The sequence below is a fragment of the Astyanax mexicanus genome, chromosome 5 (genome assembly GCF_023375975.1).
Source record: "Astyanax mexicanus isolate ESR-SI-001 chromosome 5, AstMex3_surface, whole genome shotgun sequence".
Classification (NCBI taxonomy): domain Eukaryota; kingdom Metazoa; phylum Chordata; class Actinopteri; order Characiformes; family Acestrorhamphidae; genus Astyanax; species Astyanax mexicanus.
In genome coordinates this window covers 41,482,726-41,499,672 of record NC_064412.1, presented here as the reverse complement: position 1 = coordinate 41,499,672, position 16,947 = coordinate 41,482,726, and the positions used below count along the sequence as shown (strand labels likewise).

At 39.8% G+C, this 16,947-nt stretch overlaps 1 protein-coding gene across 1 annotated transcript in view; it reads left to right on the top strand.

Moving 5' to 3' along the window:
• kcnj3b (potassium inwardly rectifying channel subfamily J member 3b) overlaps positions 1-6,540 on the top strand; it is a 37,472-nt gene extending 30,932 nt beyond the window's left edge. The window contains exon 3 of the mRNA XM_007230842.4: positions 1,896-6,540. Within this exon, the coding sequence (XP_007230904.3) occupies positions 1,896-2,614 (719 nt within the window). The 3' untranslated portion in view covers positions 2,615-6,540. The remainder of the gene's footprint in view (positions 1-1,895) is intronic.
• Positions 6,541-16,947: the final 10,407 nt, after the last annotated feature.

Genomic DNA, 16,947 nt, shown 5'->3' with positions numbered 1-16,947 from the left:
AAAATCTACAAAGACATGGTTGTCCACCTAAACAGTATTAATTAGAGAAGCAGCCAATAGGCCAATGGTCACTCTGGAGGAGCTGCAGAGACCCACAGCACTCAGGTGGGAGAATCTGTACACAAGAGTCATGCTCTCCACAAATCTGGCCTTTATAGAAAAATGTCAAGAAGAATTATATTTTTAAAAGCAAGTCATAAGAAGTCCATGTAGGAGATAAATCAAACATTTCGAAGAAGATGCTCTGGTCAGATCTTTCCTGTCTGGAAAAGGTTATAAAACCATTTCTAAAGTTTTGTGTAAGGTCAGAGTTCACGAAAACTTTAACTCTAAATTTAGCCAGAAAACATCTTGATGATCCCCAAGACATTTGGGAAAATACTCTGTGGACTGACGAGTCAAAAGTTGAACTCTTTGGAATGTGTGTGTCCCATTACATCTGACGTAAAAAAAAGAACATCATACCTACAGTAAAACATGGTGGTGGTAGTGTGATGGTCTGGGGCTGTTTTTTTACTGCTTCAGGACCCGGAAGACTTGCTGTTATAAATGGAACCATAAATTCTGCTGTCTACCAAAAATCCTGAAGGAGAATGTCCGGCCGTCTGTTCGTGACCTCAAGCTGAAACGAACTTGGGTTCTGCAGCAGGACAATGATCCAAAACACACCAGCAAGTCCACCTCTGAATGGCTGAAGAAAAACAAAGTGAAGACTTTGGAGTGACCTAGTCAAAGTCCTATTGAGATGCTGTGGTGATTCATGCTGAAAATGTAGTTTGTGCAAAAATGTGGCGGAATTACAACAATTCTGCAAAGAATTTAAAAAATGCATTTTATGTTTACTTGTGTTGTCTTTGACTAATATTTAAATGAGTTTAATAATCTAAAACATTGAAGAGTGGCAAACATGCAAAAAATATAAGAAATCATAAAGAGAGAGCAAACACTTATTCACACCACTGTATGTTAACTGTTGTCAGAAAGCACTCTGAAACATACAGTATCATTAATCTAAAAATATTTGGTATTTATAGTCTAGATCATGGATCTTCCCTGAAGGTCCTGTAAAGGGCATACAGACATATATTAATAAAAAACAGACATTGCACTGGTCATTTCATTTCAAAGTTTTCTGATGACAGAAATCTGTACCATGAGATATAATGTAACATGTTTAGTTTGTACATTGAGCTTTAAATTGAAGTACAGAAAATGCATTTATTTTTTTTAGTGGTTTACTGTAATTACATTAATGTTGTTGTTTTTTTTTTATATATATTTTATTTCAAATTTTTCCCATTTTCTTCCCAATTTCTACTGGCAGCGCTTTAGTCCGCTGGACCACTCGGCGCCTATCGTTAATGTTGTTCTAAGTCATTATGCATGCAGTAATTTACTACCTTAGCTACACTGAGATTAGTGTATAGTTAATATTTTATGGATAGGGTGGGCTTTGATTTATAGTAGCAAATCCCCCCCCCCCCCACCCCCCCCCCCCCCCCATTGTCAAACTTACTACGCCTTTGAAATTAAGTGTAACAGCAACAGTATATTAACATTTCAGAAGTAATGGAAAATGAATTAGTATTGTGTGTGTGCAGGGTCTCCTGCATTGAATATGGTTTTGATTTCTGCCAGTCACTTTTTCTGCATACATGGACAGTTCTAGCCAGACACCACTGGTCACCATCATTACCACCTACTGCACTGTCTACTGTGGGTGATAGTGCCTTCTATGATATATTTCCAGTACACACAACACTGTTAAATGAGGAATGTTAAATGTATGGAAAAAATCTAAAATGGAATATTCCATCAATAAGACAGTCAGTTTATATACTGTTGCTACTCACTACGTAACTTTTTTCTGTTTTTTATTTTTTCATTTGTATCAGGCATGACATGCCAGGCCCGGACTTCGTACACAGAGGACGAGGTCCTGTGGGGTCACCGCTTCTTCCCAGTCATCTCTCTGGAGGAGGGCTTCTTCAAGGTGGACTACTCCCAGTTCCATGGCACCTTCGAGGTGCCCACACCCCCCCACAGTGTCAAAGAACAGGAGGAAAGTTTGCTGCTTTCCTCGCCCCTCACAGCCCCTTCCCTCTGCCACAGCACCGGCGGACTGACCGAAGGAAGCGGGACACTTGAAGGCCTAGAGTTGCAGAGCGATGCAGAAACTGCCTCGGTCAACATGGCCGCACCCCTTACCACTACCAAGCTCCCAGCCAAGCTGCAGAAGCTGACGGGCCGGGACGGCGGTGGAAGAGAGGGCATGCCTCGCAAGCTGCTCCGCATGAGCTCTGAAATCACGTACAACCTAGGAGACCTCCCCGTCAAGCTCCAGCGGATAAGCTCCGCCCCCGGCGTGGCCGAAGAAAGGCTGCCCCCCATCGGCTCCCTGCTCAGTCCTATGGAGGACAAGCTGCCTTCCAAGCTAGGGCTGCTGGGTGGGATTGAACCAATCAGCCAATCGGTGACTGACCTGCCTCCTAAGCTGCAGCGGTTGGCTGGAGGGGTAGGAGGGGTCGGGATTGGTGGGAGAATGGACGGTCATCTGCCGCCTAAACTCCGGAAGATGAACTCAGAGAGGTTCACGGGGTTAAGTCTGAAATGAACTGACTTGCACTGAACCCACATTTACCTCCTTTGTAATTCACAGCTGAATAAAATGGACAATGATGTTAAAGTGGTACTTCAGAGAAAAATCTAATTGACACTATTTCCTCTTTACCTCAAATGTAGTCAGTAAGCCAAGACATGTTTAATATTGGAAGTTCGCCTTTTTAGGGGCTATAGTTGTCATCAAACTAACAAGTAGTGGAAAATTATAGCTACCAGTTTAGCACTGAACAAGGTACATTCTTCATCCCAAAGCCTCTTGCATTTATAGTGTCAAGTTTTTATACGTTTCTAGCTCTGAATGGCTGTGTTTGGTCTTGGAAAACAGTTCATTAGTTCATATTTTTATTCAATAAATATAACCAGACAGCATTTTGCAATCTAAAAAATCCATCTCAACACAAGCTATTGCTGGTAGTTGGTTTCATTTGGTCTAAGCTGGCCTTTAATGGTCGAGGTGGTTAAAAAAAGCTGGTTGTCCAGGAGAAAGTATACCATATACTGGTAAAATCTGGTTAATCAACTTATTTGGTCATGCTGGTTACTCTGATCAACTAGCATGATCAAGCTTTGTCTTACTGGTTGCTTAGCTTGAGCTGGCCATGCTGTTTTTTCAGCATCAAGTAATGGTTCAAATAACCCAAATCAGCCATGAATATATTCCACACTTTCTGTGTGATGCTAACAGACAAGGTTCAGTATACTTGCATATTTAAGAAGATTTCTCAAGCTTTTCTGTACCTGCTGTTTTTACCAGTATATTACTTATCTCAAAGCATTTTTTGTTAACGTGTTCCCAGAGTGGCAATATTTTAGTCTTTATTCACAACTTAAGACTGAGTGTTCAGATTTCCTCCCCTGGTTGAAATTCTTACTCTGAAAGTTTGGAGAGCCTTACCAATCCCAAATTTAAAATCCAAGATGGCACTGCCTGCACAGCAACAGTAGAAAAAGCAAAGCAATGGTGTTATACAGTTAGTATCACTTCTGTCTAGTTTCTCATTAAATCATACACACAGTACTGTCTATGTGTGGACATAAATTCATGGTGTTTAGATGCACAAAATCCTGCCTAATTAATTATGGAATTAGCAACTGGAATTGCTAACATTGCTAACCTAGGATAATGCTAACAATGATAACCAGTCTATTCATAAATATGGTACACAATATTCAATATAAATATTTCTGTTTTCTGTTAAATAAATCTGTTTTGAAAAAGTGTACAATTATCTTAGTGTTTAATTGGAACACCATCTGACATGTATTTTTTCAGGTAAATGGGACACAATTCTTGTTAGTTACATTTGCCTTGTAGCACGAGTGTAAAACTAAAGAAGCACCAAACACGTCTTGGCTGATCAACTACATTTGCTGTAAGGGAGGAACATTATAAAATAAAAGAGTTTTGGACTGAAGCATTGCTTTAAATAAGCAACATTTTATATATAAATAATAATATCCTGATATTCCTCAGCACAATCCGGCATGTTTTTTTGTTTTCACCAAGAGCATGAAATAAGGAAACATTTAACAGATAATCAATACAAAAACACATTATTTATCAATGTTCAACAATGTTCAGCTCCACTTATAGCCTCATAGTCCACAGCCTACCACTACTGGTGTTCTTATCAGATGTTAAATTTATATGTTTATGTTGAAACGTCATGTAGATGTAGACATGTAGGATTTGTCATCCAAGTTGGTTTGAGGTTTGTCGAAGAACGACTCTCTACACCCATCATCTCTCCAGTATTCCCCCAGTCATTAAAACGATGTTGAAAAAACATCAGAGCTTTCTTTGAAACTATGCTCTATTTTGGTTAAACGTGGTTATTTGCCACATGCACAGTAATGCGTATATGAGTGTCATAATCCTTTAAAGTGTTTAAATAACAGTTTTCTTGACAATATTAAGTGAATTCCTTGTCAAGCCTTCCATCTTGGGATAACCCTGAATGTCAAAATAACTTTTGGTATTTTCAAGGGACTAAAGACATATTCATTATTATTTCATTTTCTTTTTATTTGGATGGTTCATTATAGGTGCCTCAGAGGTGCTAACATAAAATTCACGTAACATTCAACTCTGTGCTTATTAAATGTAACTAAACCCTGAGCTGAATGTAACTGATTCTCTATAGAACCCAATCCTAACCCAAACCTCAGTTTTAAATCTAACCCTAAACCTAGACTTAAAATTTGTTAAGATAGAGTTTGGGTTAGAAATGGATGGAGGGTTACTTTTAATACAGATTTACTTTCACCTTAGAGTTTAGTTACATATAATAGAAATTCAGTTGAATGTCAGTTGAGGCGTCTATAGTGAAGCATCCAAGTAGAGTTTTTTCATATTGACTCCATATTTAGTTGAGGTCAAGCTTAAGGTAAGATAATTTTAGAAAACCCTAGTGTATATTTGATATAGAGATAAAATTAACAAATTGACAAGTGTACACAAGTGAAAATGAAAATTTTCTAAGCTGGAAAATATCAATATAAATAGTCAAAAGGGCAAAATGCACAGTATTTTTATAATGATCTATACATTTTTCTGTAGCCACTTGAAAAATTAATCTTTTCACTTTTCACTCTCAACCAAAAATGGAACGTAGTTTCACCGAACAGCTCTATTGAATTTTGAATGTCTTTTGAACAGCATCGTGCTGGAGGGGTTGTCTGTGCTCCTGGATTTATGGTAAGAAACGTAAAACGTTTGGAATGTTGTTGTGCCTAAATTAGCCATTAGCTTCTTGTGTCGATTCTGATGTTATCAGACCTACACGAAGCAGCACAAAGCACAGAGAAGAAGCACAGAGAAGAAGCACAGAGGCGCCCACAGGTCACTTTCAAGGAATGGACTCACTTTGGACATCATTTCTGTGAAACTCCCCGTTACACTCCTGCATGTTCCGTATCTGTTTCATGAGCATAACAGATGACTCTGAATAATCAATGAATAAGCCTTAACTAATAATGAGTTTCGCCGCTGTACGATATGATAATATGTTTCATTACTGATTGTTTTCCTCTGTTTAATGTGTGACAGGAACGGAATGGGGTGCTTTATTGTCTCAAGCTGATGGACAGTGTGTAAATGAAACAAGAGCAGAATGATTGTGTTTATTTGTTTTACACACAAAAAAGTCAAACCAAATTTTTGTGTTTGAAAACTGAAGCAATAATTGAATCGGATTTTGGCGATACACTGGATTGGACAATCTTGTACCTGTGTTACGTTAATGTTTGCTGGTTTTTACAAATGTTCAGTTTGACTCAATACATTTAGAGCTGCTTTTGGCCAAAACTGAATTTGCAGATTTATAGTTTATAAATGAGATTTATAAACATCTTAATAAACGTGCAGCACAAATGTCAAGCCCTTTACACACTTAGAAACTCTTATGGGGTTACATTTACCAGCGTTATTCAGGCTTTATATCACTCACACATGCAACTCTTAACCTCTTTCTGTAAGCATACAAATGTTTCTAATATTTTATCAAATTTTATCAAACAGATATGTTTCTCTTTGGATTTCCTGAATTGATTAGTTTCCATTTCACATGGTCCCAATTCGATTTGATTTCTGATTCAGTTTAATTTAATTTGATATTGATTTATTTCCAAACACAGGTTTTGTTTGAATATAAAACAAGATACTAATGTTTTAATTGTACAGCAACAGAAAAAAAAATAAATAAATAAAAATCCAGATCACCATTGGCTGCAAAGAATTGTTAGAGGCATTTGAACAATAGACCACTTGAGAACATCCTTTGGTTTGCTCTTATAGACACATACTAACTTGTGTTTTGAAGGGCGCTGATTAAAAGATTGCCAAAGTGAACGAGGCCACACAGTAGGTCCAGTATGTGCTACTGGAAGGTTTTAGTTTGATCATGAGTGGTACGTGGCCTAAAACGTTTGAGAACTACTCATCTAAACAAATTGCATTCACACTTAACCCATTCCTGTTCATTTATGGTGATACACTACATAAAAACAGAAGCGTGCAGACATAGACATCAACTCTGCCCTTTATCAACCAAAGTGCCCTTTTGAAACTTCGTTTTTTTTTTTTTTTTTTTTTTATATTATTATTATTAAGATTTTACTGAAGCCGTGTTGAAATGATCTTTTGAAAACCTGAGCGATTAAAACGAGTGAAAACAGAATGCCCTGAAATCAGCTTGCACACACCCGACCTCTCTCTTCCTCTGTCACGTGACCCCGCACGGTCGCGCGCAAGGCACACTAGATGCTGCAGCAGCAGTTCAGTTCAGCTAGTCTTCAGCACAGCACGCACGGCAACAGATAGGCTTCTTCTCCCCCGTGTCCCACCAGCCAGGTAACATATACATCAAGTAAAATCCTACCGTTTGCCCTCTAAGCCCAACGTGAAATCATTTTGTTGTGCAGTAAAATGTCTCATACAGCACCAAACTACTAAGCATCTTTAGCCGACTGCTCACCAGATAAACTAGCCGCTCTAGCCCAAATCAATGATAGATAACGTTTTTTTTTTATAATGAAGTGTTCCACGTGCGCTAAAAAGTGCCCTTCCCCCCCCCCCAATCACTTGCCCCCCAAAATGTCTGTGCACGCCACTGCATAAAAATACATGTGGGAAAGGGGCTTGCCTGCTTATAAAGGGAATAATGCTAGACCTCAGTTTGAGTGAGTTTGGGGTGGAGTAGAGCTGTTCTTTATTTGGACGTGCTCACTGAGGATCGCTGATTCAACATCAACAACTGAAATCCAGGAAAGCACGATAGGTCATGCTTTCTCTGAGTGGGTAGGTGGCGCTCTCTCCCCTCATGACTCCCAGCGGATGGCTGTTCAGTGATGCTATATTGGTGGCAGGTGGAAAAGAGTCAGGGTTTAACTTCACATGTATCAGAGAAGGCATGCACTAGTCTTCACCCTGCTAGTATTGGGTTTATTACTAGTGATGGGGGAGTCCTAGTGAGTGAGGGGGTAATTGGCCTTCCGAAAGACAGGCATTCTCATCTGTATTGGCGAAGCTTCTTGCTGCTAATGAAGGTGTTTGATGTGCTCTGACCTTGGCAGGATTGGCAGCCTTCTGACTGACATGGCTCTCACTCACCCAGCTGTTTTGGGTTTATATCGCTTTGGAAAGACTGCAGATCTCTCATCATATGTCATCGTTTTTAATTTCTCATCTGAACTGTGTATTTTATCTCCTCACCAAACATCACAAGCCATCGTCAACAGTAACGTCTTTCAGGGTGTGTTCGGAGGGCGGCTAATTCATAGATTGCATCTTTTTGCATTGTGTTTGCAACATGCAGAACTTTTTGCATTGTGTTTGTTACTGGGTTCGTAACACTCCCATCTTTTTGTGTTGTGTTCAAAACGCCAAATATTCCTTTTCTCCAATAGAGCCCTCTCAATGAGTAAGCATATACAGCTCTGGAAAAAAATAAGAGAAATTATGTGTTACATTGATTTTACCAAATTGAAAAACTCTAGAATATAATCAAGATAAAGATGAAAGATCACAAGCCATCAACTCAAGCTGAACTGCTTGAATTTTTGCACCAGGAGTGGAATAAAGTTATCCAAAAGCAGTGTGTAAGACTGGTGGAGGAGAACATGATGCCAAGATGCTTGAAAACTGTGATTAAACACCAGGTTATACCACCAAATATTAATTCATGAACTCTTAAAACCTATGAACTCTTATGAACTTGTTTTCTTTGCCTTATTTGAGGTTTAAAAGCTCTGCATCTTTTTTTGATAATTTGGCAATTTTGATAATTTCTCATTTTCTGCAAATAAATGCTCTAAATGACAATATTTTTATTTGCAATTTGGGAGAAATGTCTGTAGTTTATAGAATAAAACAGCAGTTTTCCTTTTACTCAAACATATACCTATAAATAGCAAAATCAGAGAAACTGATTCAGAAACAGAGCTGTATATTGACCCTATTTTCCTTTTCTCTCACGCAAACTAACACCTAGCAATCAGAAATCAATTATTATTTTATTATTATTGCAAGTTTTTTTTTGTTTTATGTGCTTTCAAGGACAAAGAAATATGTGTAAATCACACACATTTTAGATTTATAATGCAAAAAAAGGCTTTAAAAAAAGATAACTAAAAAAAAAAACCTAATTTCTCCCACAACAGAGAAATGGTTGATATATGGTTATTTGTTCAAATGGTTCTATTTTTGTTACACTCTCTAACTAACTGAGCATATTATACTACTCATTTTGTATAATTAAAATGACTGTGAATGTCATATAAATTAATGGAATCACTTTTGCAAAGGACGATCTCACACAAAGTAAACAAAAATTGCCTGACCTTGTCAGTGTGGAAAACTAGATGGATAAAACTTTTAATTATAAGAAATTAAGTTTTCTCTCATTACCAGTGAAATTTTATATTGTATGCCTGACTGAGGGCTTTTTTCTACTTGTGTTTACATAAAATCTAATTGAGCATTCAGTCCTGAATCAAGATGACCCTGTTTGTGATAATTAATAAATTATACAGAAGCTTGTTACCTAGGTTATCATAATCAGCAATTATCAAGGCTCTTTAATCAGCAGTCACAGACAGGCTTATCTTCACTAATTCTAATATAATTTTTTCATTGAGCTGTAACTTACCTGATAATCATAAAATTGCTTTACGACATTTTAGCAAAATATAATGAAACAATGCTTCAGTGCAGAATGCACAAAAAGCAGTCAGGCTACGATAAGCAATAATTTTATCAGGCAGTTTTTGTACTCCACCCCAACCCCCCTGCTTTCTGTATAGGCTGAGCTGAGACGTCTCAGAGAGGCCTTGGTGAGAAACGTGTCAGATAAATAAAAATGCTTTAAGGCCCCAAAACAAGCCCAGCGTTAAATGAATCTCATGCAGCGAATCCCCAGACATATTAGCACATTACCTCTCCACAGGAGGCCAATATCCTCAACTTTTGTCAGCAGGAAGCTAATTATGAAAATGCCTGTGTGTGTCTGTCTGTGTTTGTGTGCATGTGCATACGCTGGAATAGACAGAATTACAGATCCTTGTAATGCAGTTTTTACCAGTAGAAACTAAAATTTCAGATATAAGCTACCACATGTTTACATAATATTAAGTATTTATAAAAAATACAGTCATGTTAGCACCCCTAAACATTTTCTAAAAAAAATGAAGTATTTCTCCCAAAAACAATATTGCAATTACACATGGCTTTTTATATCATACATATGTTTATTTCCTTTGTGTGTATTGGAACAGCACAAAAACAACAGAGGACAAAAAGGCAAATTTAACCTAATAGCATGTAAAACTCTAAAATTGTGTAAAAGTAACTTTGTTTCAAGCATGTGATGTTCGTTTAAACTCACCTGTGACAAGTAACAGGTGTGGGCAATATACAAATTACACCTGAAACCAGATCAAAAGTAGAGAAGATTTAGACTTAGTCTTTGCGTGAAAACACCGACACAATGCAGAGCATGGAGAACAACAGAAAGAGGAGAAGAGAACTGTCTCAGGACTTGAGAACCAAAACTGTGGAAAAATAACAACAATCTTAAGGTTCCAAACCCATCTCCAGAGATCCTGATCATCCTTTGTCCACAGTATGCAACATAATCAAGAAGTTTACAAGCAATGGCACTGTAGCTAATCTCCCTGGACGTGGACAGAGGAGAAAAATTTAAGAAAGGTTGCAACGCAACCGGGATGATGGATATGCAGCCCAATATATAAAAATTATTACATTCCAAAGAAATGTACACTGTCCTGCATGCTCAGGGTGCATCAGTGGCAGCGTGAACTATTCCTCGATATTTGAATTAAATTAAAACACAACGGCAGGACATAAAAAATCTAGACTGCAGTAACAGACTGCAGAAAACATCTAGTGAACAGATGAGACCAAAATAGAGCTTTTAGGTAAATCACATCATTTTACTGTTTACCGAAAACAGAATGAGGCATACAAAGAAAACAGTCCCTACAGTCAAATATGGTGGAGGTTCAATATCTTTTAGGTTTAATTTGCTGCCTCTGGCATTGAGAACTTTGACTAAGTTCAAGAAATGATTAAAAAACAAAAGATTACCAAAAGAATTCTGTCTCAATGTAAGGCCCAGTGTCAGAAAGCTGGGTTTGCATCCTAGGCCATGGGCCTTCCAGCAAGACAATGACCCCAAACTTTCTGTAAAAAGCACTCTGAAGTGGGCAGCAATGAGTCTGGCTCTAAAGCCCATTGAAACCTGGAATTTTTGGAATTTTCTTGTTGCAAGTTGGACATTATAACTAAAATGCTTCTTCAGGTCGGATTTCCTACACAGACAGTTGGGATTGCCTCAAAGACCCCATATTTAGAATCCAACATGTCTGCACTGCACATCAACAGTAGTAAGTGCAGTAGTGTTAGACAGTTTATTATCACTTCTGTTAGTGTCTCAGTATTCACTTTAATGATAGAGCGAGAGAGAGGGAGTGAACAAGCAAGCAAAACCTAAAGTGGAAGAGAGAGCTAGACTTATAGTCTTTCAGGGACTGATGGAGAAAATTAAATTGTCACTAAATGTCAGGTACTGAAGAAATGCTTGAAGGTCAATGCAGTGCTTCTAAAAGACCATTATTGCTTTGACCCACCGATCTCTTCAGAAAAAGACGTCAAAGCTATCGTGTATTCCATCTCCCGTGCGACACCATGTCAACCACTTCTGTGCATAATTCCCCCAATTTCATACTTATTGACTTAATCATACACTTGCAAAGTTAATGCACTGTCAACGAGCCGCTAATGTGGTCTTAATGAAGCATTTCAGCTTTCTGATGAAAATTAAATCACAGCTGCTCTGCGAGAACCTCTCGGTGCCAGTCTAGGGCCTGACTCATTTGTTACACACGAGGAAAAGCCAGGCCGCAGCTCATCTCGATGAACGCGTTTCTTCATAGACACAACAGTTGATTGGGTTGTCAGGTCCTTTCTTGTGCTCTGCCACTTATTTGGAAAATATTTACAGTTCATGGAGGTGAAAATATTCACGGCTGTTGCGTGAGCAAGCCTGAGAAAGCAGTGCTATGGCTAATGCGCTAATGGCACAATAACAAAGCCAGCACTGACTCTGCTGAGGCGCTGCACTGTTAACTATGGCAAGCCATTTTAGCCTAAACTAACATCAGCAGTGGTACAAAACAAAACTATTTATAATCTAGTTTATACTAGTAGAAACCAGTAAATGAAACTGATTTAAAAAAATACACAGTTAAATACATTTTTTTTGTAAATACAGGGCATAACCCTAATTAAGTACTTTTATAGTATTGTGCTGTTAAGAATCAGAACATCCTACCCCTCTATCCCAACAAGAAATAGTACACCCTACCCCTCTATCCCAACAAGAATCAGAACATCCTACCCCTCTATCCCAACAAGAAACAGTACACCCTACCCCTCTATCCCAACAAGAAATAGTGCACCCTACCCCTCTATCCCAACAAGAATCAGAACACCCTACCCCTCTATCCCAACAAGAAACAGTACACCCTACCCCTCTATACCAACAAGAATCTACACACTCTACCCCTCTATCCCAACAAGAATCAACACACCCTACCCCTCTATCCCAACAAGAATCAGGACACCCTACCCCTCTATCCCAAAAAGAATCAGAACATCCTACCCCTCTATCCCAACAAGAAACAGTACACCCTACCCCTCTATCCCAACAAGAATCAGAATATCCTACCCCTCTATCCCAACAAGAAACAGTACACCCTACCCCTCTATACCAACAAGAAACAGTACACCCTACCCCTCTATACCAACAAGAATCTACACACTCTACCCCTCTATCCCAACAAGAAACAGTACACCCTACCCCTCTATCCCAACAAGAAATAGTACACCCTTCCCCTCTATCCCAACAAGAATCAGAACATCCTACCCCTCTATCCCAACAAGAAATAGTACACCCTACCCCTCTATCCCAACAAGAATCAGAACATCCTACCCCTCTATCCCAACAAGAAACAGTACACCCTACCCCTCTATCCCAACAAGAATCAGAATATCCTACCCCTCTATCCCAACAAGAAACAGTACACCCTACCCCTCTATCCAAACAAGAAATAGTACACCCTACCCCTCTATCCCAACAAGAATCTACACACTCTACCCCTCTATCCCAACAAGAAACAGTACACCCTACCCCTCTATCCCAACAAGAATCAGGACACCCTACCCCTCTATCCCAAAAAGAATCAGAACATCCTACCCCTCTATCCCAAGAATCAGAACATCCTACCCCTCTATCCCAACAAGAATCAGGAGTCTACCCCTCTATCCCAACAAGAAGCAGGACACTCTACCCCTCTATCCCAAGAAAAACAGGAGACACCCTATTTTATATGCAGCGTCTGGCTCTGTTTTTGCCTGAGGGTGTAAATAAAGTTGGGCTTAGGATTTAAACACAATATGTCAACATGTATTCTCAATTAATTTACATTATAACATGCCATTATCTAGGGTCAGATTCACAAAAGTCTCTTACAGAAGAATTTAGTTTTTTTTTTTTTATTGGAATGACTGGAAGTATTCTGCTTAGGTCCTAAAGGTTTTTTTTGTTTAAGATAGAAATAGTATGTAAAATGTAAAAACATATTGGGTTATGCATAACCAAGTTCTGTTGTCCAGTTTTATTGACCTCTGTTATTAAAATTAATGATGGTTTTTAAAGATTTTATAAACTCCTTTTTGGGGGAAGAGCCTGGTAAACACTGTATCTTCAGTGCTTGAGGCCAGATTCAGTTTTTGGAGGGCAGGGTGAGTGTGTGGGCAGTGCCTGAAGGACAGAGGAAGATGATTGATAGAGAATAGATCCAAGATTGTAAATGAATACTGAAGTCATCCAGCCTATGTAGGAACACATAATGAATCACGGAGTAACTTAAAAGTCTTAAACACACCAAAATAATCTGTGAAGCATTTAGATGGCTATTATCTGGGGTCCTGTTAAGGAGGCTGGAGGCTGTCCTGATGAGAGTCAGTTTCAAACTGTTTTAATGGTAAGAATACTTTTATTTCTTGCAGTATTTTTTCTTTACTTAGAACCTACAACATTACTCAAATAGAGTCATTCACTGTATACCAACTCTACCTCTTCTAACTTTACAACTGATGCTCTCAGAGGGCAAGACATTCAAGTAATTAACTCTTGATGAGGCACAGCTGTTAACTGAAAGCCATTCCAGGCTTTCAGATGTGCAAAACAGTCATCTAAGCAAGAGGTGCTACTTTGAATAATCTAAAATATAAAACATAATATGGTTTATTTAACACTTTTTTTTTGTTTACTAAATAATTCCATATGTTCTTTATGCTTTGGCTGACTGTAGTATTAATCTACACCTCTGAATTTAAAGTGTATTTAAGGGTTTAATACAGATATATTATGGGTCAATACCAACAAATGTCTTTTGGTAGTTCGGAACATGCCATCAGGTTGTGATTAATGGGTGGAGAGTGAGAAAAGGGGAGAGAATTTTGAAATGGAGCTCAGGCAGCTTCTACTTATCGTAGGATATTACGATCTCTGAGAAGTCTAGAAGCAAAGATGACATTTAAAGAGAGAAGTTGGGGTGGCGAAGGGTTGTGAAGACTTGTCATGAACATGTGAGAGTGGTAGAGATTGTATTTATATGATTGTAGATTAAAAGGCAGTGGCTTCAAGGCATACTTTGCCTCCTAAAATGTAATTATTTCCAGAACACCAACACAGTTGTTTAAATTTCATACATACATTGTATAACAATACATTTTCAAGATTTACTCTGAATAAACACATTATTACACACATAGAGGAATGTTAAGCTTCACTTTAAATAACTTTTTTTCTACATTTCATACAGTTTTCTCTGCTGCCAATGAATGAAAAATATTGGAAGCAAATGGGAGCAACAAAGGATAAAAATAATTGACCATTTTCACTTAGAGATGTACTCACCTTTTTGCCAGCAGTTTGCATTAATGGCTGTGTGTTGAGTTATATTTATAGCACAGCAAATTTACACTCTTATACAAACTGTACACTGACTACTTTACATTGTATCAAAGTGTCATATTTTCAGTGTTGTCCCATAAAAAGTTATAATACATTATTTACAAAATGTTGAGGGGTGTCATTGTGTCATTGTCTTACCTTTGCTGTTCTTCTTGGATTCCTGCACTATTTGGATATAATGGATTTATGGATTTAATGTGACAAGGATTTAATGAAGTCCTTGTTTTTTGCATTGTGGGTGATGTAAAATACACCAATTTTCGTTCAGACTTAGAGAATTCTGTATAAATCTAAATGTAATCTACCTCCAAATGTGGTTTGGTTCCAATCTAAGGAAACCTGTGTGGCATCGTGAAAAATCTGCATTTAACAGTTTAGGTCTGTGGCCGGCGGGCCCCGGCCCTGCCACATCTGTAATGTGAGACATGCTGAAGGGGCCACGGGGCCGAGCGGGCCTCTCTGAATCAGTACACATCACTGCATCCTGTAAAACTGCTCATGTGGATTTACAGAGCTGCTAACTCTTCAAGCGCCGTGACCGAACAGCATCTGCAGCTACTGACACTCACACTTCATCCAGGTGTTTACACACACACACACACAAACAGACACACGCATACTCACACACACACACTCAAGCTCTCATGCATGTCTCTCTGTTGAAGCCTCTTTCTTTCTCCAGCTGTCAATACTTTTTTCTAGAGCTGTCTTCCTCTCACTCTCTTTCAGTATTTCTAGAGCTGTCTCACTCCCTTTTTACTCTTACATTCTTTCAGTTTCTATATATAGACTACACTTTCTCATGCTGTCTGTCTCTTTCCCCCGTCTTTCTCTCTGGTCTCTGAGGTGGAAGGATATAATAATTCTGATACAGTAGCTTTAGTCATATCAGAGGTTAATATCACATCAGTTTCACAGAGTTCAATCAGGGGAGTAGAGCTGCACCTCCCCACCATTAAACAGTTCGTAACTAGAGATCTAAGGTGCCGATTGGCAGCAACAGCATCAAGCAGTCTAGGTCAGGCTGAGCTGAGTTTTGTTTGGTCCGGGTTAAGCTGGGTCTCGGTTAGGCTGAGTCTGAGTTAAGTTTGGTTTTGGGTAAGCTGAGCCTGGCTGGGTGTGGGTTAGGCTGGGTCTGGGTTAAAATGGGTTTTGGGTAAGCTGAGCGTGGCTGGGTGTGGGTTAGGCTGGTCTGGTTTAGGCTGGGTCCATGTTAGGCTGGGTGTTTGGTAAGGCTGGGTCTGTGTTAGTTTGGGTCTGGGTTAGTCTGGGTTTTGGTTTAGGTTGGGTCTGGGTTAGGCTGAGTCAGGGGTGAGGTGTGTCTGGTTTAAGATGGGTCTGGGGTTGGCTGGGTGTTGGGTTAGGATGAGTCTGGGTTAGGCTGGGTCCAGATTAGTCCGGGTCTGGGTTAATCTGGATCTGGGTAGAGCTGGGTCCAGGTTAGGCCAGATCTTGGGTTAGGCTGGGTCCAGATTAGTCTGGGTTGGGTTAGGCTGGGTCTGGGGTTGGTCCGGGTCTGGGGTTAGGCTAGACTGGGTCCGGGGTTGGGTTTAGGCTTGGTATTGGGATTAGGCTTGATATTGGGATTAGGCTGGGGGGCGGGTCTGGGTTAGGCAGGGTGTTGGGTTAGGCAGGGTCCGGGGTTGGTCCGGGTCTGGGTTAGGATGGGTGTTGGGTTAAGCTGGGTCTGGGTTAGGCTGGGTGTTGGGGGAGTAAAAACACGCTTTTCCTCTCTGAAAGTGAACAAAAGCACTATCTGGAGCGCAGGGAAATGGCCGTGTCCATAAATGTTTTAGCAGCGCGCGACCGCAGCACCACAGAAATAGAAACAGCGGCGAGCGCTAGGAGTTGGGAGAGAGCGCCAGCGCGCCAGGCTACATCGCGAGAGCGCGTTGCTAGGTAACGCCGGCGCCAGTGAGCGCGTGCGGGGAGCGGGACGCGTACCTCCGCCGCCGTGATGAGGAAGAACAGGTTTACATCATTACCGACCCGAGAACCGGGATCCTGCAGGGCATCTTCACCACCACCAGCCTCTCTCTCTCTGCGGCTGTGCCGGTACCGGTACCGGGCTCCGATTCTCCTCCCCTTCAGCCACTGATCCCCGGGTCTGATCAGCCCGTCAGCCCGGGCGAGGGCGCCCTCTGCTGCCTGTACACCTGAACTCTCCTGGAGGACTGACTCAGTATACAACACATTTATATCCAGTCAAAATATTATAACCTTGTTCCTACACTCACTGTCCATCTTTTCTGCTCCACTGATCATT